This window comes from Manis pentadactyla, chromosome 3 (assembly GCF_030020395.1).
Source record: "Manis pentadactyla isolate mManPen7 chromosome 3, mManPen7.hap1, whole genome shotgun sequence".
Classification (NCBI taxonomy): domain Eukaryota; kingdom Metazoa; phylum Chordata; class Mammalia; order Pholidota; family Manidae; genus Manis; species Manis pentadactyla.
In genome coordinates this window covers 128,242,985-128,270,389 of record NC_080021.1, presented here as the reverse complement: position 1 = coordinate 128,270,389, position 27,405 = coordinate 128,242,985, and the positions used below count along the sequence as shown (strand labels likewise).

Sequence of the window (27,405 nt, the reverse complement as noted above, 5' to 3'; positions counted from 1 at the left end):
TTAATTTCTTGGTGGTGTTGAAAAAACAAACCACACCAGAGATTCCTAATGATGAGAAGCCACCTGCCTGAATCTCTAGTTCTTCATCTGTAATAGGGGAATGATGTGTAAAAGTATATTATAATATGGTAAAAATTGTAAGGAATTTTTGCTTTTATATCTCTGTAGTAGTAATTGTTTTGTGTTACTTTTTCATTCAGAAATGAGTTAAAAAAAAACTTTTGGAGGTTATTTTTCTGCTTAAGTCTAACATTTTTCAAAAACATTTTTTACTCCAAGAAATGTAAACTTCATTCTTTCCCAAAATATGTTAAAATTATCTTATTCATGTCATAAGTAACCAGGCTCACACTTGCCTTTAATCTTCACATACTGCATATCTGGATTAACACAGAGGGCAAGATTACTAGGTAGAGTCCAGGGAGTGGTTGTCCAAGCAACCAAAGATATATTTTCATCTTCTTCCAAAGGGAAAGTTACAAATATTGAAGGATCTTGAACATCCTGAAATAAAATGAGATACAAAGAATTCTTTTAGAAGATCCATAATAAAAGACATGGAAGAAAAGGGAGCTGATCCTAAAGAATAAAATAAACCATTTTTGAGAATAAACTGAACTTCCAAAGTATTTAACAAATTGCTCCAAAGTTAATAAATTTCTCCAAAGTAGAAAAACTCATCTCTGACACAAACCAACTGCATTTTACGATGCCTTGAGAAAAAAAGAGCTCTACAAACTTCAACTTATTCATACAAAAAAAACATCAAAAGAACTGATGAGTACTGTGCCCTTCCAATGTCAGAACCGTGAAATGTGGAGAGACTGAGGAACTGTTTAAAAGAGGATTAGAGACAGCAAGGAACAAAATACACAAGCTGGGATTTTCTTTTGCTAAAATGTTTACCATTGGGACCATTAAGAGAATCAGAATCAGTTCTACAGATTAGATGGTAATATATTGTATCAATGTTGATTCCTTACTTTCAATTACTTATGAGAACAGTAGTGATTTTAAGAAATATATACTTAAGTATCTTGAGGAAAAGGGGCACCATGTCTGCAATTTATTCGCATAGGGTCCTGTGCTACCTCCACTGCTTAGAGAGGGTAAAGCAAACATGATAAAAGGTTAATTTAGAGAATCTCAATGAATGGTGTATTAAAATTCTTTTCAACTTTTAAGTAAGTCTGAAATCACATCAAAAAACAAAAATTAGCCTTAGTTGCAACCCATACACAAACACAGCAGGGCTGAAGTGAAAAGAGATGGTAAATGCTAAGTGTTGGCAAGGATGCAGAACAATCAGAGCTACCCAGCAGGAGCGTAAACCAGTACAACCACTTTGGAGAACTCTTTGCTAGTTTCTATTAGAGTGGAAGACAGTAAACGTTGGTCCACAGGCCAAATCTGGCTGTCACCTGTTTTCATACAGTCCAAGGGCTAATAATGGTTTTCACAAAGTTGAGTACTTATGACAGAGACCATTTGCCTTAAAAGGCCTAAAATATTTACTATTTAGGCCTTTACATAGCTTGCTGACCCCTGTACTGGAGCTAAATGTCAGTAAACCCCGTGACTCAACAATTCTACTCTGGGTATGTAACCAACAGGAATGTGTATATATGCTCCCCAAAAGACAAGTTTTAGAATGGTCACAATAACACTACTGATAACAGCCAAATACTGAGTATTACCCAAATGCCCATCAACAATGAAATGGATAAATTAGACACTAGACAGTAATTAAAGTGATCTACAATTACACTCACCATGGATGATTTTCACAAACATAATCTTGGGCAAGAAAAGTCAGACACAAAAAGGAACACACAGTATGATGGTACTTATATGTAATGCAAAATCAGCAAACAAATAAATATTGTTAGTAGTGAGGACAGTGGTTACTGAGATGGCGGGCGGTGTGCAGCTAAGTGAAGGAACCATGAGAAGGGAGAGCTTTGATAAGTTGATAAGGTTCTTTGCTACTTTCTCTGGGGGCTGGCTTTAAGGATGAATTCACTTTGTGCAGGTAGATGGAGTAGAGCAAGTAAACAGAGAAGCAAACAACTGTTGTTTTCTCACTAAGCTAGGCAACAGGTACTGAGACATAAAACATTATTTGTGGTGTGTACATTAATTAATATAAAAAAAAGGCAAAACCATTGACAGAAAACCTAAGTAAAATAGTAGTAGTGATTGCCTTTGGGTACTGAGATCATAATTTTTTCCTCCTCTATATCTTCTATGGTTTCTTAATTTTCCACAATGAGCATGAACTTCATAATCAAATCAACCAGATTTCTAAAAATCATAAATTTAGACATTATAAAAAATAAATTATACTTTTATATATCCACTGGTTTACCTTTCGAAACAACTGGAAGGACCTGCTCCCATAACACAATTTACTTTCACACAACTTGCTTTTTCCCAATGAGAGAATATTACTTACAAATGAGTATAACCTTAGAAAACTCTAGCTCATGGAGTCTAAAATGTAAAATTTAGTTGCCAAAGAAAAGACTGGCCTAAGTACACAGGATTTATATTAAAACATATTTATAGCAACTTTCTTTGTTTTCATTTTTAAAAAGGGCTATAACCCTCAAAACAACTCAAATGTCTAACAAAAGAATGAATAAATTGAAATCTATTTGTTATATGAAACACTATATAGCAGTGAAAAGTAAACTTAAAGCTACATGTATCAATATGAAGCATCTTTAAAACAAAGTTTAGTGCAGAATAGGTATAGTAGGAGGGATTAAAAAGCATGCAGAACAATGCTGTGTATTGTTCATCGATACTCTTGTAGACAGTAACAAGTATAAAAATATGCATGGGAAAGAAATACTGAATTCATCATCCTGGTTAACTATCAAATGTAAGGAAGAAAATGGAAAAGAGAAAGGTACTGTAAATAAATAAACTGTGGTATACTCACCTACACAAAACTTAGAGCAAAAGATCCACAACTACACACAACATGGGTGACTGTCACAAACATAAAGAAATGAGAAAAACCAGATACAAAAGAATACTGGATCTTTCCATTTCCACAAAGTCCGAAACAGGCAAAATTAATCAACTGCCATCTGTAATACTTGATATATCTTTTTAAAAAACAGATGCATTTACTAGAACCAGGCAAGTGGTGTAATTGCATAAAAATTTTAACACCCCCTTCACCCAAAAAAAACCCATAAAACAATGAAGCTTAATGACATACATACATGCTGAAGGGGGGAAAAAAAACCACAAAAACAAAATAAAAATTGTATAAAATACTGAGGACAGAGAAAATACAGAACATCTGGTCTAAATTAGACCATGGAAATATAATCAGCAAAATCAAACTGTGAAAAACTCGTTTAAGGCAAAATCTGCTTCCTGAACAATGACTTGTGAGGGGGCAGGAGGGGGCAAAAAAAAAAAGGAAAAAGAGAAATGGAGATGTGCAGATTAAAACAGACCTAAAAGACAACTATTACGTGTATGAACCTTCCTTAGCTCATGATTTAAAACAAACAAAAAAACACATTAAAAATAACCTCAGGGTAAAAGGTATGATGTTATATGAGACAGATAGAAATGTGAATACAGATGATATCCAAGAATTAAACACTGATAGCATATTTAATATAAAGGATTAAAAATGATTATAATAATTTTAGGCAATATAATGGTACTACAGCAATGTTAAAAAAAGATACAAGATTTCTTATCTTAAAGGTATATAATGGATTATTTACTGATAAAATATATCTGAAATTTGCTTTGAAAAGTACCAGGGAGAAGTGAGTAGGAATGTGTGTAGAGGGTCACAAGTGACCACTGGTCAACAGTTGTTGGGGATGCCTGACAAGCACATGGGAGTTGATTACATTATTCCATCTACTTTTGTGGAAGCTTGAATGTCTCTGTTAGTGCTTTTAAAAAGTAAGCTATAAATATAGCAATATATTAAGATTTAACAAAGCAAAGTCTTTGATACCCAAGTGTTTAGTATACTATTCTCTACATTTTTATGTGCTAAAAATATTTTATTAAAAAAACACAACACAACATGAGCACTATCAAAGGAGGGTATTTAAGAGACAGGAGTTATAATCATGCCCACCTCACAAGGATTTACAAAGATCAAATAGGATGTATGAAAGCATTATTTAAGATGAAAAGTGCTTTTGAAATGCAAGTTTCAAATAATACAATTTCCAAACCTAAGCCATGAAATAAGAATTCCAAACAAATGTCCTTTAAAAACAAAGAGGATCAGAGAAACTGTCAGAAATAAAAACACCTCTTGCATACACACACATGAGAACAAACTGCTCATGCTTTGGAAGGGTTACTGCTTTTACTTCCCGCTTAGATAAGGTACAGCACTATACTCTGTAAACATGGGACACAACACAGCTAAACTCTTCTATCATACCAACCACAGAAAGTTATTCCATTCATTAGAGAAAAGATTGTAATACTAACCACCAATCCCAATGAGATTTTCTTCCTAACATTGTAAGCAAATAAATGATACTGTGAAGTCAATCACCAAAACCAATAATCCTTATGAAACAGTGACTGAAGGTAAACAGGGCAGAGCTGGACTAGTTAATAAAAGAGAGGGATAAAAATATGGTCAAAACAAGCAAAACCTGTCACATTAAGATACATCATTCACAATTTCACAGGGAAAAAAAAAAGTCCCTCATTTTTCATCTTAACAGAAACTTAACTCAGTGACTGGCAACATTACCAGCACTTGGTAAGAAATGGTCAAAATCACCGACTCCCCAGACTGACATTCCACACTGGGACTAACTAGTTATCATCATCAACACAACTGTATAATTTCTATACACATAATTTAGTGCCCAGTGATGACTCACGTACCTTATAATTCTGGTGAGATTCGAAGTTGGAAAGTGGAGTGTTGCATGCAGTGGAGAAGGGCATGACTTTCACACCTCTATAAACAAGCCCTTTGTCATAGAGTTGTTTGAAGACCCACCTAGCAAATAAAGAGACTAAGTTTTACAATTATGGAACCAAAATTCTGTTTCCTCAAATTTATGCCAGCTTTGGTTTATAGAGTTCCTGTCAGCCAGGAGGTGGAAACACAATGTCTCCCAACTGGGAACTATGTGGTGAAGTGCAACAGGTCAATAAAATGAGATATGTAGACAGCAACAGCACTAATATCTGTTGACATCGAAAGATGTTCATTGACTGAGGATGGTTGAGAAAAGCAACTGACACAACAACGTACAATGGGGCACCAATTATGTAAGACTGTACCTATTAGTATACATGTCTACATTTTATTAGAGATGCTTAAAGACCAGATTTTCACCAATATGTTAACTGTGGTTGGGATTTCAAAGCTGTTTTTCCGTAATAGTTTCCTGGTGTATTGCTTAAATTTTACCATAGTGGGTTGTTTCTTTTCCCTGGATTTTATTTATTTTTATTTATTTTGGTATGATTAATATACAATCATATGATCAACTGTGGTTACTAATTCCCCCTATTATCAAGTCCCCATCATATATCCCATTAGTCACTGTCCATCAGCATAGTAAAATGCTACAGTCACTACTTGTCTTCTTTGTGCTATAGTGCCTTCCCCGTACGCCCCCTCCCCACATTATGGTGCTAATCGTAATGCCCCTTATTCAGCTTCTCCCTCCCTTTCCACCCACCAGCCCCCAGTCCCTTTCCCTTTGGCAACTGTTAGTTCATTCTTGGGTTCTGTGAGTCTGCTGCTGTTTTATTCCTTCAGTTCTTGCTTCGTTCTTATGCTCCACATATGAGTGAAATCATTTGGTACTTGTCTTTCTCTGCCTGGCTTATTTCACTGAGCATAATACCCTCTAGCTCCATCCACGTTGTTGCAAATGGTAGGATTTGTTTTCTTCTTATGGCTGAATAATATTCCATTGCGTATCTGTACCAGCTCTTCTTTATCCATTCATCTACTGACGGACAGTTAGGTTGCTTCCATATCTTGGCTATTGTAAATAGTGCTGCGATAAACGTAGAACATAATGTCTTTTTCAAACTGGGCTCCTGCATTCTTAGGGTAAATTCCTAAGAGTGGAATTCCTGAATCAAATGGTATTTCTATTTTTAGTTTTTAAGGAACCTCCATACTGCTTTCCACAACGGTTGAACTAATTTACATTCCCACCAGCAGTGTAGGAGAGCTCCCCTTTCTCTGCATCTTCACCAGCATTTGTTGTTTCTAGTCTTTTCTATGTTGGCCAACCTAACGAGTGTGAGGTGATACCTCATTGTGGTTTTAATTTGCATTTCCCTGATAATTAGCAATGTGGAGCATCTTTTCATCTGCCTCTTGGCCATCTGAATTTCTTCTTTGGAGAGGTGTCTGTTCATTTCCTCTGCCCATTTTTTAATAGGGTTATTTGATTTTTGGGTGTTGAGGCATTGAGTTTCTTACGTATTTTGGATGTTAACCCCTTGTTGGATATGTCATTTGCAAATATATTCTCCCATACTGTAGGACACCTTTTTTTTCTGCTGATGGTGTCCTTTGCTGTACAGAAGCTTTTTAGTATGATGTAGTCTCATTTGTTCATTTTTTATTTTGTTTCCCTGGCTCGAGGAGATGCGTTCAGGAAACAGTTGCTCATGTTTATATTCAAGAGATTTTTACCTATGTTTTCTTCTAAGAGTTTTATGATTTCATGATTTACATTCAGGTCTTTGATCCATTTTGAGTTTATTTTTGTATATGGGGTTAGACAATTATCCAGTTTCATTCTTTTGCATGTAACTGTCCAGTTTTGCCAACACCAGCTGTTGAAGAGGCTGTCATTTCCCCATTGTATATCCACAGCTCCTTTATCATATATTAATTGACCATATATTCTTAGGTTGTATCTGGGCTTTCTGGTCTGTTCCATTGGTCTACGGATCTGTTCTTGTGCCAGTACCAAACTGTTTTGATTACTGTGGCTCTGTATTAGAGCCTGAAATCAGGGAGCATAATCCCCCCAGCTTTATTCTTCCTTCTTAGGATTGCTTTGACTATCTGGGGTCTTTTGTTTTTTATGAATTTTAGAACGATGTTCCATACTTCGTTGAATGCTGTTTGTATTTTGACAGGAATTACATTGAATCTGTAGATTGCTTTAGGCAGGATGGCCATTTTGACAATATTAATTCTTCCTATCCATGAGCACGGGATGTGTTTCCATTTATTGGTATCCTAATTTCTCTCATGTGTGTCTTGTAGTTCAGAGTATAGGTCTTTCACTTCTTTGGTTAGGTTTATTCCTAGGTATTTTATTCTTTTTGATGCAATTGTGAAGGGAATTGTTTTCATGATTTCTCTTTCTGCTACTTGATTACTGTATAGGAATTTAACAGATTTTTGTGTGTTAATTTTGTATCTTGCAACTTTGCTGAATTCAGATATTAGATCTAGTAGTTTTGGAGTGGATTCGTTAGGGTTTTTACGTCCAATATCATGTAATCTGCAAACAGGGACAGTTTTAACTTCTTCCTCACAAATCTGTATGCCTTTTATTTCTTTGTGTTGTCTGATTGCCATGGCTAGGACCTCCAGAACTATGTTGAATAAAAGTGGGGAGAATGGGCATCCCTGTCTTGTTCCCCATTTTAAAGGAAAAGTTTTCAGCTTCTCACTGTTAAGTGTGATGTTGGCTGTGGGTTTTTCATATATGGTCTTTATTACGTTGTGGTACTTGCCCTCTATACCCACCCACTTTGTTGAGAGCTTTTACCATGAATGGATGTTGAATTTTGTCAAATGCTTTTTTAGCATCTATGGAGATGATCATGTGGTTTTTGTCCTTTTTGTTCATGTGGTGGATGATGTTGATGGATTTTCGAATGTTGCACTGTCCTTGCATCCCTGGGATGAATCCCACTTGATCATGATAGATGATCTTTCTGATGTATTTTTGAATCAGATTTGCTAATATTTTGTTGAGTATTTTTGCACCTGTTCATCAGGGATATTGTTCTGTAATTTTCCTTTTTGCAGTCTTTGCCTGGTTTTGGTATTAGAGTGATGTTGGCCTCATAGAATGAGTTTGGGAATATTCCCCCCTCTTCTACTTTTTGGAAAACTTTAAGGATGATGGGTATTAGGTCTTCACTAAATGTTTGATAAAATTCAGCTGTGATAGTGGGAAGTTTTACAAAGGCAATTTAGAAAGTGTAAACAACTGGGATTGGGATTAGATCGCTCTCCTACATTAGTCAAAAACTTTTATTAAGCAATTAGATGTACTGCTTTAAGCTGTATGTACCAAAAAATGGCCATGGTCATCTCAGGTTCTTTGGTAATGACACAGCTCTCTCGAGTGGATACCAGAATGCACTGGTGGAAATCCTTAATTATGGCTTTAGTTAATTCATTCTTATAGTCTAATTTCTAGGTGCCTGACATAATACACGAATTAAACTATCTCCCATTTGCTAAAACATATTTTTAAGAAAAACTGCGTATTTTTTCTTGGGATTCCTTTAGCTTTAAATAAAGATTAAAAAGTAGTATTATTAACAATTTTCCAAGTTTGTTTTTACTGAGGCATAAATGACATATACTATTGACTTCAGGTGTACAACATGATCCGGTTTATATATATTGATCCCCACAATAAGTCTATAGTCACCATCTATCACCATCCAAAGTCACAAATTCTTTTTTTGTGTGATAAGAACTTTCAAGAATTACTCTCTTGGCAACTTCCAAATATGCACTACAATTTTATTGATTATACTCATGATACTGTACATTACATCCCCGTGACTTAAAAGCTCTAAGTTTGATCTCCTTTACCTCCTTCACCCATTCTGCCCACCTTCCAAACCTGTTTATTCAGTTTTTCCAGCCTCATTTATTGAAAAGACTGTTCCTCCTTGTATATTCTCACCTCCTTTGCCTTAACTTGACTGTGTATGGCTTTTCTTCTGGACTCTCTGTGCTGTTCCACTGATTATGTGTCTTTTTTCAACCTAATATCATACTTTTCTGATTACTATAGTCTGTAATGTATTTTGAAACTAGGGAGTATGATGCCTCTGGCTTTGTTCTTAAGAGTGCTTTGGCTATTCAGGGTCTTTTGTGATTTCATACAAATTTTAGGACTGTTTGCTCTATTTCTATGAAAATGTCATTGGAATTTTGGTAGAGTTTATAATGAGTTTGTAGATTACTGGGTAATATAGATTTTTAAACAATTCTTCTGGTCCCTGAGCCTGGGATATCGTTCCATTTTTATGTGTCATCTTCAATTTCTTTTGTTGTATCTTATACTTTTCAGCATATACGTCTTTCACTTCCTTGGTTATATTTTTCCTAGGTATTTTATTCTTTTTCATGCAATAGTAAATGGGATTTATCTTAATTTTTATTTCTGGCAGTTCACTGTTAGTGTATAGAAACCCAACAGATTTTTGTTTATTGGCTTTGTATTCTGCATTTGAATGCCTTTATTAGTTCTAATGGTGTTTTGCTGGAGATTTTAGGGTTTTCCATATGCAAAACCACATGATCTGCAGTGACAATTGCACTTCTTCCTTTCCAATTTGGATGCCTTTTATTTCTCTTTCTTCCCAAATTGCTCTGGTTAGGACTTCCAACACTGTGTTGGTGGCGAGAGTGGGCATCCTTGGGTTATTCCTAATCCTAAAGGAAAAGCTTTCTTTTTACCTGTTCACAAGTGAGTATGTTAGCTGTGGGCTTGTCATATATGGCCTTTATTATGATGGGTAACACTCCCTCCATATGCACTTTGCGGAGACTTTTAAAATCATAATTGGATGTTAATTTTGTCAAATGCTTTTTCGGTATCTTTTGAGATGATACAATTACAATCCTTCACTCTGTTAAGGCAATGCATCACATTGATTTGTGGATGTTGAACCATACTTACATCCCTAAGTAAGTGCCATCTGTTCATGGTGCAGGATCCTTTTAATATGTTAAATTCAGTTTGCTAATATTTTGGCTGACCTCGGAAAATGTTTTTGGGAGTGTTCACTACTCTTAAATTTTTTGAGTTTGTGAATCATTTTTGAATGGTAGAATTCACCAGTGAAACTGTCATGTTGCAGGCTTTTTTTTGTTGGGACGTTTTTGATTACTGATTCAATCTTCTTTTTAGTAATTGGTTTATTCAGATTTTCTATTCCTGATTCAGTTTAGGAGAACTGTAAGTTTCTAAGAATTTCTTTGTTTCTTCTAGGTTGCAATTTGTTGGCACATTACATCCTTTGTATTTCTATGGTATCAGTTACAACTTCTCTTGCATTTCTGACTTTGAGACTCCTTTTTTTTTTTCTTGGTGATTCCAGCTAAAGGTTTGCCAATTTTATTTTTTCGGAAATCCAGCTTTTTATTTCACTGACTTTTTCTATTGCCTATTTCATTTATTTCTGCTCTGACCTTCATTATTTCCTTCTTTCTATTAACTTCCAGTTTCATTTGTTCTTCTTTTTCTAGTTCCTTTAAGTGTAAAGTTAGATTGCTTAAGAGTTTTGTTTATTGAGGTAGGCCTTTACCGTGCTTCCCAATTAGAAACACTTCTGCTGCATCCCACAGATTTTGGTATGATGTTATTCCATTTTCATTTGTCTCAAGGTTATTTTTAATTTCTCCTTTCTTATCTAATGCATTGGTTGTTCTGCAACATACTGCTTAATTTCCACAGATTTGTAATTTTTCTAATTGTTCTTGTAATTGATTTCTAGTTTCATACCACTGCAGTGAGAAAAGATGGCTGATACGATTTCAATCTTCTTAAACACTTGTTTTGTGGCCTAAAACATGATCTATCCTGGAGAATATTCCATGTGCACTTGAGGACATGTTTCTGCTTCTTTTGGATGGAACGTTCTATATGTATCTATTAAGTTCATCTGGTATAATGTGCCTTTTAAGGCTGATGTTTCCTTATTGATTTTCTGCCTGAATGATTTACCCACTGATGTAAATGCGGTACTAAAGTCCCCTAGTATTACTGTATTGCAGTCTACTTCTCCCTTTAGGTCTGCTGATATTTGCTCTACTTATTTAGGTGCTCCAATGTTGGGGACATAAGCATTTAGAAATGTTATACCCTCTTATTGGACTGACCACTTTACCATTATTTAATGCTCTTCTTTGTATTAAGTCTTTGTTTTAAAGTCTATTTTATCTAAGTACAGCTGCCCCAGCTTTCTTTTAGTTTCCATTTTCATGGAACATCTTTCTCTGTCACTTCACGTTCAGTCTTTGTGTGTCCTTACACCTCAAGTCTTTTGTACTAGCATATAGATAGGTATTTTTTTTTGAAATCCACTCAGCGATTCTACACCTTGTGATTGGATAATTTAGTCCATTTACATTTAAAGTAATTATTGATAGGCATGTACTTATTGCCATTTTGTTGTTTCCCAGCTTTTTTTATAGTTCCTTTGCATTGTTAGAGTAGGCACTTAGAAAGACATAAGCAGGAGGGGAGAAAGGACAACAGACCACCCAGTCTCCCCCAGTCTGCCCTGTCTCCCTTAGACCACCCCTTTTGTGGTTCAGCACAAACTGATAAGTGAAAGATTTGGGTCACTGGGACTCTCCCAATTTTGGAGCATGTGCACTTAAGGAAAACCTCATCCATTAATAACCCTGAGGCACTATAATATCACTACATTGCAGTTTTGGCCCCACCATGAGTTTTACTTAGGTGTTCATGGGAAAAATGATAAACAGAAACTTGCACAAAGAGGTTGAATGGGCAGAACCAAGGGAGAGCCAAAGGATGATGTAAGAATGACAAAACGGGAGGGAGGAAACCAAATTCCCCATAAAAAGGCACAATGTAAAACCTGATGGGCTGCTACCCACCCTCAGGGTCAGCCTGCTCCTGTCTTTAGAGCGTACTTGCCTGTCACTTCGCTAAATAAAAAACCCTTTGCAGCTTTAACTCTGTCAGTTCTCGTGACTGAATTCTTTCCTCTGAGAAGACAAGAACTGAGCTATTCAACAACCTGCCGCCTAGTAACAGCATGTTTTATGTTTCTGATATGACACTTTACATCTTTTTATTTTTTGTATCCATTACTTTTTGTAGTTATGTTTTTTCCTATAACCATTTTTGTCTTTTAACCTTCATACTAATTTTATAAGTGATTAATCTACTACTACCTTTGCTATATATTTACCTTTACCAGTGAAATTCATATTTTCATATGTTTTCTTGTTTTTAATTACTGTCCTTTGTCTTGGAGTTAAAGAAGCCCCTTTAACATTTCTTGCAAGACCAGTTTAGCGATGATGCACTCCTTCAGCTTTTGCTTGTCTGGAAAACTCCCTTCTTTAATTCCAAATGATAACCTTGCCAGGTAAAATACTCTTGGTTGGAAGTTTTTTTTTCTTTAAGTGCTTTGAATATATCATGCTACTCCCTTCCAGTCTGCAGTGTCTGTTAAAGTACCTACCAATAGCTTTACGAGGATTCCCTTGTTGTAACAAGTTGTTTTTCTCTTTTTAGATTTTCGCTTTTACGATTCTCTCCTTATCTTTAATTCGTAAAACTTTAATTGTAATGTGCCTGATGAAAGTCTGTTCATGTTCATTTTATTTGGAACAATCTGGGCTTCCTAGATCTGGATGACTGTTTCTTTCCCCAGATTAAGGAGGTTTTCAGCCACTATTTCTCCAAATACATTTTCTGTCCTTTTCTTTCACTTCTTCTGGGACCTCTACAATGCAAAGTTTACTCTACCTGATTTGTCCCATAGGGCCCTTGTGCTATCTTTGCTTTCTAAAATCCACTTTTCTTTTCGTTGCTGTGTTGGGTGAGTTCCACTGCCCTGTGTAGATCATTGATCATTTCTTCTGCTTTATTTAGTCTACTGTAAGCCCTTCTAGTGCTTTTTTAATTCAGTTATTGTATTCTGCAGCTCTATGACCTGTTTTGTACTTTCTTATACCTTCTCTTTGTTGAAGTTCTCACTCATTCTTCTCCCAAGTTTGGTGAGTATCTTTATGACAATTACTTTGAACCCTTTATCAGGTAAATTATTTATTTCTATTTCATTAAGGTTTTTTCTGAGGCTTTATCTTATTCTTTCATTTGGAACATATTCCTGTTTCCTCATTTTCCTTGACTCTGTTGTTATGTATTAGGTGAAACAACTGTCTTTCACAGACATGAAGGAATGGCATTGTATAGGAGATGACTATTTTTGTTCAATCTTGCCCTAGCTTTCGGTGGTCTCTCAAAACTCTGATTTTTTAAGCAGCCTTTTTTTTTTCCTGCTTTACCCTAAGTCCTAGATGCTGAGGGTGTGATCAGTGTTCCAAATGAGGGAGGTATCAGCACCTAGCTTTGAGGTGACTGGAGGCCAGATACTCAGGCAGCAGCTTTTAAAGTATGTAAACATATACAGAACCACAATTATAAACCCTGGTGGCTTCCAGACCATGTGATCTGGATGTGTCCACTGGGTGACAGCTACAAAAATCAGAGCTCCAGATGCGTGTACATAAGCTCTTTACTGGGAGGCACTGGTGAGCTGTACGGAGGCTGAGGGAGAGGGCAAAAATGGGGTCCCCTGGTCTAAGTACCCAACAGTACCACAGTAGCCTTTAGAGTTGTTATAAACCTTAAGTCTACCCACCAGGCTGAAGCTATAGGACAATACAACACTTTACAGGAAGACTAGATATGTTTCTCAGTCTGCTGTCTGTGCAGTGACCTAGACGAGTGGTAGCTAACTGAGAACTGTCTTTCCAATTTTTACACTCCCATTGGGTCCAGGTTTGCAAGCCCCCCTGGACACCAGAACCAGGTGATCGAGGGGTGTTCCCTGTGGAATGCACAACCTTCAGCTTTAGTAAAGCGCAGTGAGAGTGCAGGGCTTGGGTGTACCTGTTGATTTTAGCAGGGCATTGGGAGAGTTCAGTGACTTCATGTGCCCACCAACCCCAGGAAGGTAGAGGGAGAGCAAAAAAAAAATGGCACAAACCAGAGCCTCTACCCTTGCTCCTCCAGCAGACACTCTGAATCTTCTTCATGGATAGTCTAGTCACTTTTCAAATTGCTCCTTTTGCACTGGGTCCCAGGGCAACTAAGTCTGCTCATAGCCCTTTAAGAGCAGTATTTCAGTTCACTTCAACCCTTTGGGTCTCCTGGATATGTTTTCAGGGCCACATTAATTTGGAGGTTCATCTCTCTGGTGCAGGTCCCCAGGGTCAGGGTGTCTAACGTGGGGAACGAACCCCTTTCTACTCAGGGAGAAGCTCCAGATTTGTGATATCTCTCCTGATTGGAGGTCCCTATGCCAGGGTGGGGTTTTTGGTGAGACTATAGGTCTGCCTGTCCTACTTGTCTCGATGTGGTCCTTTTCCTGTTTGTTGTGAAGGAACTGTTCAACTAGTTTTCATGTATTTTTTCAGAGAGAATCATTCCATGTGGAGCTATAGATATGGTATGTCCATCAGTGGAGATGAGTGGGTCTGCTGTCCAGCACAAATTTCCCAAGTTTGAACTCAGTCTTTAATTATATACTTTGATGCAGAGACATTCGCAGGAGAATAGAGGAAGAGTGGTAGATCTGACATCATAAGACCCAGATATCATAAGAGTCATAAAATTAGCAGTGTGATCTCAGGCAAGTCATAACCACTTGCCTTCACCTTGAACAGTCTCCTAACTAATCCACTGGACCCTAAATCACCTAGAAATACATATGTGGAAGTACTTTATATACTCAAAAGCACCAACCCTAAATTATCACCATTATGAAAGGTATCTCCTACTATTATTTTTAGATTCACCCAAGGTCTATATGTCTTGTTTATATGCCAACACGTTCTTTAGAAACAGCTAACATTCTGCTACCAAGAGGTTTTAAAAACCATTTCCCTGGTTCAAGTATGCTTATGTGAATTAAGAAATATGAAGTAGAGCTGTATTATCCAACATGGTAGGCAATAGCCACAAATGTTTATTTAAATTTAAATTCATTAAAATTAGAAATTCAGTTTCTTGGTTATAGTAGCTAGGTGATTTATCTCTATTTCATTATCTAGAGTATAAATAGTACCTTCTTTTTCATGCATTTAACACAAACCCTTGTTTTTAGATGCTCTCATCATGAGAACTATAGCTGCTCAGTGAATGGGAGGCCCCCTCTCTGAAGTCTGGCATGTCAGAGAATCTGATCAGCTTTAACCCTTGGGTATATGGGTCTGGAAATGCATTCACAGAGTCAGAGGGTATGAGAATTGTCCTAAGATATCTCATTCCTCAAAGGCAAAGGACATGTGCAAGCATGGGCAAATCTTGACTAAAAGAAATGTTAGCAGGTAGACAGGAGGAGTAAGAGCCACCAGTACCTACAATGCAGCACAAAAAAAGGGCATCTTATACAGTAGCTTTGCAACTCGCCTATAATTACACAATTTAATAAAAGCAGGACTTGCTCACAGCCTGATTTATGTACATAGGGCATTCTGCAGTCATAATAATGGTGCCTGTTTACCCATTAATGATGTCCAATGATTCTCAGACTACTTTAAGATGCTCCAGTTAAATCACCTATCAAGACTGGGATTGCAACAGTTGTCTTATAAGGTAAAAAGAAATAAAATTCATTTTGAAATTCTTATTCAACAGTGACTGCACTACAGAACCTTTTTAAGTATAAAATTCAAGTACACATCTCTTAGACTTGATTCCTTAAAAAAAAAAAAGAAGCATTTCTGAAACCTGTTTTTCCCTAAATTTGGTACCCATCAATTTGGCAAAAAACTCCACCTGACATCAGGCCACTTATATTCTTTATTTATTCCACTTAATGTGAACAACTATATCTGCTGTAGAAATACTAATGTATTTGATTGTTAAGTTGCTGCTCAATCTGCTAGGACCATTATATTCTATAGAATATAAGCATATTGTATTACCTTTCTATAATCCAAAATTTATTGAACTCCAAAACAAATCTAGTGAAGAAATGAATGAATAGGTGGAGCATAGAGGATTTTTAGGGCAGTGAAAATACTCTGTGTGATTCTAGAAATGATGGATATATGTTATTACTCATTTGTCCAAACCCACAGAATATACAAGAGTGACCCTAATGCATACCATGGACTTTTGGTGATGATGATGTGTCAATGTAGGTTCATCAATTGTAACAAATGCACCATCTGGTGGAGGTACTGGTAATGGGGGGAGACCGTGCATGTGTGGGAGGTTCCATGGGAATCTCTACCTTCCTCTCAATTTTGCTATGAACTTAAAAATGCTCTAAGAAAAATAAAGTTTTTAAAGGCAAAAACAAAACAAATATATGCCCATATATTTCAGATAAATTACTGTGAACCTGAAAAGACTGATTCATGCTAGAGTATCTTTCCACTAACCAATATAACAGAATACTCATTATATATACAATTTCAAATAAGCCTACCAGACAGATTCCATGAATTGTGGATACAGCGTCTTGTAGTCATTGTCAAAGTCAATCCATCTCCCAAGTCTGGTAACAGTAGACTTTAAAAATATGCATATGAAGAGTTATTAGACAATGATATTTGCTATTGTACATCAGTATGTTCTACTTCTATTATCAACACATAGGGTGATCTTGGGAAAATATTGCAAACAATACACTACATGAGGTTAAGAATCAGTTTTCTTAAGATTCATCCTATAGGCAGATAGTATTACTTGTAAGTATTAATATTATTTAATAAAAGTCTACCAAAACTACCATTGGCAAATAGTAAATATAACTACTGCTAGTAAGAATCATCAATGGATGCTAAAACTCATGTGTGGATGTGTAAGAAACAAAGGGTCTTTGCAAAGAATCTCTCTACAGGACACTTAAAATTACAAAGAAACTACAACTTTACAATGGAGAAATCTGAAAGATATAACCATAATGAACAAAGCTTACATCACCAGTAAGAAATACTAGCATCACAGGCTTCCTGATATGATAGAGAAGGGCAGCTGTCACTCCTTACATATTTTCCAGAACTACACAACCTAAACTGAATCACGAGGGAACACCTGACACTGAGTCACTTTCTACAAAATGACTAATCTGTACTTTTTAAAAGTGACAAAGCCATGAAAGACAAAGATTGAGGGAATGTTCCAGATTGAACTAGAGTAAGGAGGTATGACAACTAAATGTAATACATGCTCCTAGATTGGACGTTGGATCAGAAATAAAAATTAATGGGACAACTGGTTTAATCTGAATAAGGTCTATAATACTGCATCAATATTAATTTTCTTATTTTGATAATTATACTGTGGATATTGAAGGGGTTAGTATTTGGGAAGCTGGTGAAGGGTACAAGGGAACTTAAACCTTTTTTATTTTTCAATTTTTAAATAATTGAATTATTTCAAAATGAAAAGTTAAAATATTTTAAGAAAAAAAGCCCCCACACATATGATATTCTTCAGGATATTTCTCTATGAAAACTAGGCAATTAAGTTATATTAAAGACAGTTCTATCAGAAATATTTTTTTAAAGTTAAAAAAAATTTTTTAATTAAAAAAAAGAAAGAAAATTGAGGAGGTCTGATGTTCAGTTGGACAAACTCAGATTTTATTCACCAATGAAGAGGAGCTGCTTAAAGTTTTCAGCAGGCAAGGGCACAATGAACACAGTCTTCAGAGGAAGATGACTTGCAGGTTGAGTGGAATGAATAGGAGTAAGAGACCAATTGGGAAATTATTACAGAAACGAAGGCATTATTGGGTGAGAGGCTAGGGAGAGGGTACAGGAATAAAATGACTAGATATGTTGTACAAAGAAAAAAGACTTGATAGGATTTGGTACTTGGTTTGATCATGAGGATTAATGTTTGAAGCCTGGAAAACTAATACCACTGGCACAACAGAGAATTCTGAAGACAGCAAGTTTGAGAAGTCAAAGTGATAAAACAAATGGTGAAGATAGGGAAAAAAAAGCAAAAAGCCAGACATGTTTTTAAGTTGTGCAGACATACTAATCTGAGGGCCAGAGAGGAAAGAGGGAGTTGAGGACCTTTGTTCCTAAACCTGTAAGAGAGGGCAGGGGCTCTGCTAGCACTTGACAGTTACTCAAAGTTACCAGATGGAGGTTAATTTAATACAGCAACAATAGGCCCAAATTTAGATTATTTTAAACATCTGAATTTTTTATTGAAACATTCAAGGTACTCTGTTTGGTGGGCCAGCCTTATTCCTGGCATCTATTATGAGTAGACAGGAGATTAAATATGAAAGACCAACTAAGCACAGAGAAATCAGAATACAGAGGGGGTTTAGTGTAAGCTAACAGTCTGAGTAATAGGGTTGGAGGTGGAAGCTAAACACTTCTTTAAAGAGAATGGTCAAATCCTCTTATGTCACAATGTCACATGGATAGCCATACTCTTAGGCACATCTCATAAAAAGCACAAGGACAGTAACCACTTCAACTCCCATTAAAAGTTTTTGTTCATTCTAATGAAAATAACCCTACATACCTTCCACTCAAAAGAGTATCTCATTACAATTGCTCGGCACTGATTGTTATATTCCGCAATCCCCATTTTGGCTACATCCTCTGGTCCTCGGATTCCCAGTGTCTTATCAATTTCATATTCCTGAAAATTTGCAGTAAGATTGTTAACATTCCTGCCCTCTGAAACAAATGGAATTCAGTAACTCCAGAAAATAAAGCAGACTTAAAAAATCAGTTCCCAAAAAATCTACAGAGAAAATGAATTATAAATAGTATTACAGAAATGAAAAAAAAGTCTGATTATAGTAAAAATTCACCATACTTTAATGTGTTACATGGTGAAATCTAACGCTTATTAAAAAAATCAGAACATATAAGGCTGGTGACTGAAACATACCACTGGTAAGCCATGACAATCCCATCCAAATCTTCTGTCAACATGAAACCCACTCTGGTGAGCATATCTTGTTACTATATCTTTAATTGTCCCTGCGAGTATATGTCCATAGTGAGGCAGTCCAGTAGCAAAAGGAGGCCCATCATAGAAGGTAAATCTAACAGAAATTTAAAAAATATGTTACTTCAAAATGGACAGCAAAAATTTAGGACAACATTTTTCTATAGATAACTCCTACCACAGCATAGTCTTCAGGGAGAATAAAAGCAGCAAGACCGGGAAATTCAGACATAACTGATTAGATATTTATAGGAGACCCTACCTTTAAAAATTAATTACAACAGAACTGGAAAGCCCTTCAATGGATCATCCAGTCTTCATTTATTCCATGACATAAGGCAAGGTATTCAGCCTGACCCTGAGTCATCTCATCAGACAGGGCAACAACACCTATCTAAAGAAGTTTCTGAGTATAGGAGACACATGATGAAGACAGTAATTAAAGAAAAGACTGATTTTCAGGTGGATAGAGACTAGAGGGAGGAAGTATTCCAACAGGAGGCTATGACTAATTTAAGTACTTAAATGAGGGCAGTGACAGAAAAGTGGAAAGGAAGTGGGTGATACATAAACTCTATTCATAAGACTTATGAAAGAAACTGAATCTACCTTAATAATTAAGGACTCATTCATTCAATGGGTATCTATTACTGAGAGTGCTCACAATACAGTTAAAGACTCTGGTGCTACAAGGATGAACAATGAGTTTCTGACTTAATGCAACTCAGTCAAGAAATGACTTTTCTTAAGGGCTACCTTTATCAAAGAAATTCACATACTTTGGCCTATGTTTTGATTGTTTTAAGCATTCCTGAAAGCAATTAAATTTGGACCAGAACTGCAAGATTTTCTCTTCTTCAGCAGGAAAATTGATGTTTTCTTGAACTTGCTGAGCCATTTTGTTGCTGCAAGAGAAATCAAATTTATTATTCTGAAAAAGAGAAGTCTAGGAATAACAGAGTACCACACATAAAAATTAGTGTACATATCATAATCCTTGATAATAATGGTACTTTACGAAAATTAGTTTTTTTGAGGTCAAGTTCACATACAACGAAGTTCACCATTTTAAAATACACAATTCAGTGTTTACAGCATATTCACAAGATTGTACAACCATCATCCCTTTCTAGTTACAGAAATTTTTCATCACTGCTCCCTCCCCTGCCTTCAAAATCCTGTATACTTAGCAGTCACTCCTCATTCCCTCCTTCCCCAGCCCCTCAGTAATCACTAATCTGCTTCCTGCCTCTATACAGATTTTTCTATTCTGGACACTTTGTACAAATGGAATTATGTATATGTCTGGCTCTTTCACTAAGAATGTTTTCAGAGTTCATTCATGTTGTAACATGTATTCATACCTTGTTACTTTTTATGGCTAAATATTTTATCCCATGGATATGTCACATTTTGTTTATCCATTGATCAATTCATGGACATTAGGGCTGTTTCCACTTTTTGGCTATTATGAACAATGCTGCTATGAACATTCATGTATAAACGTTTGTGTGAACATATGCTTCATTTGGGTATATACCTAGGAGTGGAACTGCTGGGTCATTTAATTTTGCTTAATTTTTTGAGAAACTGCCAAAATGTCCCAAAGCTGCTGCATCATTTCATTCTCCCAGCAGAGAGTAAGGATTCGTTTCTCTATATTATATGCTCACTCTTTATTGTCCACTTTTGGATTACAGGAAGTCCTAGAGGGCATTAAGTGGTATCTCATTGTGGCTTTGATTTCCATTCCTCTAAGGATTAGTAATGTGGATCACCTTTTCATGTGCTTATTGATCATTTCTATATTTTCTTTGGAGAAATGTCTGTTCATCCTTTGCCCACTGTTTAACTGGGTTGTCACTTTATTGCTGAGTTGTAAGAATTCTTTATATATTCTAAATATAAGTCCCTTATCAGTTACATGATTCATAAAATTTTTTTCCTGTTCTGTGGGTTGTTTTTATTTTCTTCAAGGTATTCTCTGAAGCACAATTATTTTTTATTTTAGTGAAGTCCAGTTTATCTATTTTGTTGTTGTTACTGGAGCTTTTAGTGTTGTATCTAGGAAACCAGAACCCAAAACAAGGTTGTGAAATTTTAGTTTTATAATTAGGTTGCTGATCCATTTCAAGTTATTTTTGTATATAGTGTGAAGTAGGAATACATAGTACTTTTGAAATTACTGCACAAATTGTGTCCCAAACACACTCTTCATTTAAGTTTTCAACTACAGTATAACACTTAGTAACTGTAGACAATATGCTTCTAAAAATAAAGAAGTAAGACAAGTAGTGACTCTATAGCATCTTACTATGCTGATGGACAGAGAATGTAATGGGGTATGTGGAGGGGACTTGGTGATGGGGGGAGTCTAGTAAACATAATGTTCCTCATGTAATTGTAGATTGATACCAAAATAAAAAAAATTAAGAAGAAAATCTTGGAAATATGATACTAAAAATTCGTTAATAATCTGAAAAAATAAACTTCAAAGTAGGTAAGAATTCTTACCCATATTCATAGGATAGAAAGCACTTCTGCTGAAATAACCTCATCCATTTGAGTAAAATACATAAAACCTAAAAAAATTTTAAAGCCAAATAGATGAGGATCTCATTCAAATACTTCTGAGCTAATTCCAATTTTTCATTTATCCCTTTTATTGCTTATTCATGACTTGAATGCAGACTGTGTACCTCTCTGATTTAGTCACTAATGAGAGAAATCTTAGTATCTTTTTATGAGTTTTGCTTCTAACCTCCAGCAGAAACACTTGATCCACCTGGGGCTTAACTATCTAGTGAGTATCCTCAAGCCCATTCCTCCCAAAGGCTATTCATTCTTACTAATAAGGTTGGTGTCCAGATTTCCAAGCCAAGATCAGATTAGAAGGGACAGAACTGCTAATAATGAGAAAACAACAGAGGAGACACAAAACCTTAATAACTCAAGAACTGTTAACAGTCTGGGATAAGTGACTATAGAAGCAAAGAGGCTTACATAGTTCAACCAATTCTGAAAGCATCAAAGCCTAAGTACAGTACTCGACCCATGCCATCAAAAAAATTTTTAACTCTGTGACAAAGCAGTGTGTCTCCTTTTCTTTCATTTGAGATGTGAGAGTGCTTTTAAGTTTTATATAGGAAAACAATAAGAAACAAATAGGTGAGCCATTTAATTAAGTCAATCATCCATTTCTGATTAGAGTGTGCCATTAAAATGGTACTAAGCAGGAGTTGGAAGGCATTTTGGATCTTCAGTTTGTTTCAATTTCCATCCTCTCAAGGATAAAAAGAGGTGTATATCTGTGCATTTACTGCTTTATTAGGGGGTCCTATTGGTTCCATGATTACCTTCTTAGAGGCCAACTGAAACTTAAGGGATTATATATGAGGACTCATAGATCTTTAGATATAAACACATTTATTTGTCACTTCTTACACACATCAAGGCTGGCCTTGTGATTGCCAGCACCTATGGGAGGTGATTAGAGTACACACATCCAGGGATTCTGACTCCTAGGACTGAGGAGTTAGAATCTGCATTTTAACAAGATTTCTGGGGATTAGCATGCACATAAAAGTTTGGGTCATTACTCTGGAACTATTCTGACCTTATTCAGGAGTAGTATCTTTAATTTTTTTCTTTTTTAAGAAAATGAGATTCAAGCTTTCTGTGAGGATGGTGAGGAATATTATGCTACACAACATTCATAAAATTTTCTGAATTTTTCTATTCCCCAAAATATTAAGAATCACTGCATTATTATGTCAAATATAAATACCCAGTATAATGGCATTAATTATTCCAGAGAAGTTATGTATCAGAGACCGGGCTATGGCAGCTGCTGAGGAGAAACAGCCCCATGCATAAATCACAGGATTTGCTCTGGCCCCTCACATCCACTGGAGAGCTGTACCTACACAACAGCATCCAGTAACCACAGGGCATGGAGAAATCACCTGGTGATGGTGGGAAGGACACCCATAGAAGTGGAGGGAGATTAACCTCATCAGGCTATGCTCAAGAAGCAATCTCCTCTTCTTCGCTTTTACTGTAATCCAAGCCCACCACTCTTCCTTATTCCACGACTCCTTCAGATTTCTTTAGCCTCAAATTCCTGTTCAGCAATTTCTAGATACCCTCCTTGACCTTGTATTTACCTCAACAGATCTTGGAAATGCATACAAAAAAATTTTTTGTCTAAAATAAACCTCACAATCTTCCATGCCATATCTGCTACCATTTTTAATCCCGCTGTACCAGCAGTTCCACCACTCCTTCCCATTACCTGGAAATCCTGAGTCACTCTGAATACCAGCCCCAGATGATCTCCATATCAAACGATCACCAAAGTCATGCAGATGTGACCTCTATTTTTATGTTACCTCTTATCCCAGTTCTTCATAATATGTTACATTAAATCAACTTTAACCCCAGAGATGGGTCTATCTTCCAATCTTGTCTCAGTTTAGTTATATCTTGTTACCATATACCCCAAAGATATACTTACAGAAATGTATAAAATATATACATTAACTGAAGCATTGTTCCTATTGATATATATCTGAAAAGAACTTAAATATCAATGATTAGGTGACTGAAATAAGTTATGGTACATCGACATCACCCAGTCATTAAAAATGAAAATCATAATGTAGCAAATTTACATATTACCTATCTATCTGCAAAAGGAGCAAGTCACAGTGATAACAATTTATAACTGTGTATTATAATTACTAAGACATTAAAAAGATATATATACATATATATATGTTTTAGTAATTTTGCATTTGAATTTAGAAAGCTACCCACCAAATTTAACTATGGCTACCATCAGGGAGTAGGATTAGGAGGGGAAGGCATGAAAGGACAGATTTTTGTGTTACTTCATATTACTGGGGTTTTTTTTTTTGAGTATATATTATCACAAAACTTTAACAACACAGAGAAAAATATTATATATTCTATGTAGCACTGCTGATTAACCTACTTCTGAAAATTTCAATTTTGTATTAAGAAAAAAAAAAAACCAATGGCTTCTTTCTCCCAAAGGAATTCTAATTCTGTATACTCTTCAGTGGGGCACTGGAGGCCACCATGATCCTACCCCAGATTTCTACTCTTACTAAGACCTTTACTCTTAAAACTCAAGCTTCAGCTACATTACACTCCTGGACACTGAGAAACAAAACTGCTTGCCTATATCAGGCCCTCTGTCCTGATATACTCCATAGACTGTATACACTAGCAGTACTTAGCTTAAATGTACTCTCCTCTGAAGCTTTTACCAACTCTTTTTCAGAACTGGTATCCCCATCCTGAGTCTGTTACTCTCCTACACACTGTGGTTTATTTGCATTGCATGTCCCACACATTATCTATCAACTTAAACTTGCTGGCTGGCAGAAGCTTTCAACTATCTCATTTCCAGCGTGTGTTTACACGTGGTAAGGCTCAAATCGTTTGTTTGAACACACCCTTTGTCAGCTTTAGTTTTTGTCAGCGAAACGTCTCCTACCTGCCTTTCCAATCTATCCCATTCAGTGGGCTCCTTCTGGCACAGGTTAATGGCTAAGAGGATGGGCTTTGGAAACTGACAGTTCTGGTACCACCACTTAGACTGTGAGCTGCAGGAAAAGTTACTCAACCTTTAAGTATCAGTTCTGTCATCTGTAAGATAAAGATCATAAACACACACTAAGTGAATGTTAGGTGAAATCATGGCTATCACAGCCCGCTTCAATTACGCCATTACTTTTTGCCCACAAATTCCATTGTATTGCCCTTGTCCAGCCATTGTATCATGTTCCAAAAACATTTAAAGGGCAATCTACACTTTGCTGCCCTTTTCCCCTCTACACTTAACTCTTTAGTCACTTACAAAGAGTGTCCACAATTTTCCGGGTACTTACTTTTAAAAATGTCATATTAGAATTCCCCTAAATCAGTTACTTTGCCTCTAGTTTCCTCCCTCCTGAGGTCACTGAAGAACCTGAACGCCTGCCTTAGAAAAAACCCACCTTATCCAAACGTTCACAAGGCTGAAGACTAAGCGCCCCCTCCCACTGTTCCCGGTGCCGCCCTGAGATGCTTCGCCGCATCTCCTGAGCCAGCACACGTGTCAACCTGCAGCCGGTTCTCCGGCGCTCCCTGTCCCCACCGCAGGGCCCTAGGCCGGCGCAGTCCCGGAAGCCGCCTCCTCGAAAACGCGGAAGGGTCGGGGCATTTCGCCCACCTCCGATCAAACTGCACACCACCCGGCGGCTCAGGATCCCAGCCTGAAGCTAAGAGATTTCTGAAGGCTGCAATCCTTGGCCTAAAAGCCAGGCCAGGATTCGTACCCGGTTCTGAGTTCTTTAGTTCCACTTCTGGTCTTGCTCCTTGAAAATAAAGGTGCACGCAACTAATCTCCAGCCCTGACTTTTAAAAAAATCGGGTATTTGAGAGGCCGCGGGCAGGTATGGGGAGCTGGGTACCTAAGAGACCTCGCGGGCAGGACGAGGCTTACCTGAAGGGTCTCCGCGTCGGCGCGCTTCGAAAGAAGCCGGGTCCACGCCGCAACAGGGCGTCGGGAGGTGATGCAACGCCCTCACAGCGCGGGGGTCAGAGGGAGGGGCCAGTCCGCATCCGCCAATCAGCGCGCGTCGTTCGACACCCATCAACAAGGCGGGCTCCGATTGGAAGCAAGGGGCCCCTGCCACGCCCACCGGGCGCGCTCCGGGAGCGTACTGTGAAGGAGGCTGAGGCGCTGGGACGGCGGCTCGCAGAGGTCGGACTGCTACACGCACCGCTCGTCCGGAGGCCTCCGGGGCGGCGGGGCTGGTGGGAGGGCGCCCAGGGCTGTTACCCGGATTACGTCACCCCGCGTAAAGCGAATCTGGCGATTATACCGCGGGACAGTGAGCGCGGCGTGTTGGGAAGGCGGCGGAGGCCCCGGGGCGTTCCCGCTAGGCGACTTCGCCCGTGCCAGCTCACTCTGGGCCCGGGATGCCTTTCCGGCGCGCGCTGTGCCTGCCGGGCCGTCTCCGGGTGGGTCCCGAAGTCGGCCCGGTGACAGCGTCGCGGCTATCTGCGCAACAAACCCGGGAGACCTCGCTTCTGCCGGGAAAGCAGAGGCCGCAGAACCCCTTCTTGGGAGCGCCCGAGGCCTTGGCCGTCAGTGGCGTCCCTGGGAAACCCCGCTACTGTGTTCTTGTGCCTCCCGGAGAGTTCTGGGTTGCACTTCAGAAATCATGGTAAACGGCAATATGGAGGGAGAAAACAAAAAGGAAGGAAATGACCGGTCACCAGCTTTAAAATTACTGTTCAACTGTTTCCTGTAATGAAAGCAAAATTAATCTTTGCGTAGTTCTTAAATGTTTATTGTCACCGCCGTGTCTGCCTGGCACCTACCACACCTGCTGGTTAAAAACCAAAGGGAATCCGGAGCCATGCAAGAATATGTAGAAAGTACTTCAGTAAGTTGAATATTTTGGTAGTTTATGTAGCATTCCTTCAATAGTCACTTATGGTCCAGCAACACACTCCGTGTCAGGGATTGGCATAAGTGGTCTCGTGCCCTTGCTCAAAGGAGTAATATCTCACTGAACTTAAGTATTTTGTAGTTGTGTATCTTCAGCTTATGACTAGAAGTACTTTGTGTTTTACATTTCCACATTCCTCAAGTTGCCACCTTGTTCACTTTAATTATCTGTCCAGACAACCCTGACCAGTGCAGGGCAGCTCTCAGACAGATGTGCCCAGGGAAAAAGTCTATTTAAAATTGGGGATGACAAATCTATTATTTAAAACTGGATTGAGAAACTGGTGCTGTTGGAAGGCAAGGGAAGACTACATCAAGAAGAAGGTTAAGTGAAAAAAGATTCCGGAAAAACTGGTCAAATGCTCTACTTGAATCAGAGTCAAATCCATTTTCACAGTAGGAAGCCAATAGGTAATGCACAAAACCGAAAAAAACAAGAAATTACAGTGTAAGCATGTTAGGTAGAAATACGGAATTTGGTATCAGAGAGACAGATAGTTGTTGAAGGTCGTTGCAGCTGGGGAGCAGGATTTGGGGGTGAGCAAGGCCATGTGATATCACTTAATTTGCTTTGCAGACAGAGTGTTACAGATTTAAATATGGCCACAAATTTTTTGACATTCCTCCCATGAGAGATGGTCTGTTCCCTCTCTTTGAGTCTGTGAACTGTGTCATTTTTGACCTGAGAATACAGTGGAGATGACTGAGCCAGTTTCTGGACTAGGTTGTAAGAGACCAGCAGCACCTGCAACCCGCTACTGAAACCTTGTTGCCACGCTGTGGGGAAACCCACAGGCACTGAGAGGGCCATCTTAGAAGCGGGATCCTCTAGCCCCAGCTGAGCCCTCCAGTGACACTAACACAGATTCAAGATGGGCAGCCCCACTGAGTCCTGACCAAGCTACTTATTTGTGAGCAAAA

The 27,405-nt window shown here is 37.7% G+C and overlaps 1 protein-coding gene and 1 non-coding gene across 5 annotated transcripts in view; both read right to left on the bottom strand.

The window, feature by feature from the left end:
- Positions 1 to 25,609, bottom strand: part of IARS1 (isoleucyl-tRNA synthetase 1) — a 98,969-nt gene extending 73,360 nt beyond the window's left edge. Inside the window, exons 1-8 of one of the 4 annotated variants that reach the window (XM_057498430.1) lie at positions 25,471 to 25,545; positions 24,481 to 24,632; positions 19,736 to 19,861; positions 18,897 to 19,053; positions 18,522 to 18,641; positions 16,459 to 16,541; positions 4,897 to 5,014; positions 357 to 504 (exon numbers count right to left, since the gene is read on the bottom strand). In XM_057498430.1, the coding sequence (XP_057354413.1) occupies positions 357 to 504; positions 4,897 to 5,014; positions 16,459 to 16,541; positions 18,522 to 18,641; positions 18,897 to 19,053; positions 19,736 to 19,854 (745 nt within the window). In that variant the 5' untranslated portion in view covers positions 19,855 to 19,861; positions 24,481 to 24,632; positions 25,471 to 25,545. Of the gene's footprint in view, positions 1 to 356; positions 505 to 4,896; positions 5,015 to 16,458; positions 16,542 to 18,521; positions 18,642 to 18,896; positions 19,054 to 19,735; positions 19,862 to 21,470; positions 22,562 to 24,480; positions 24,633 to 25,470 lie in introns of those variants that run through there. The other 3 variants (XM_036896842.2, XM_057498431.1, XM_057498429.1) reach the window with 3 other exon arrangements.
- LOC118918290 (small nucleolar RNA SNORA84) lies at positions 22,776 to 22,908 on the bottom strand. The gene has a single exon (XR_005027086.1). It is a non-coding gene; the product is annotated as a small nucleolar RNA SNORA84 (small nucleolar RNA).
- Positions 25,610 to 27,405: the final 1,796 nt, after the last annotated feature.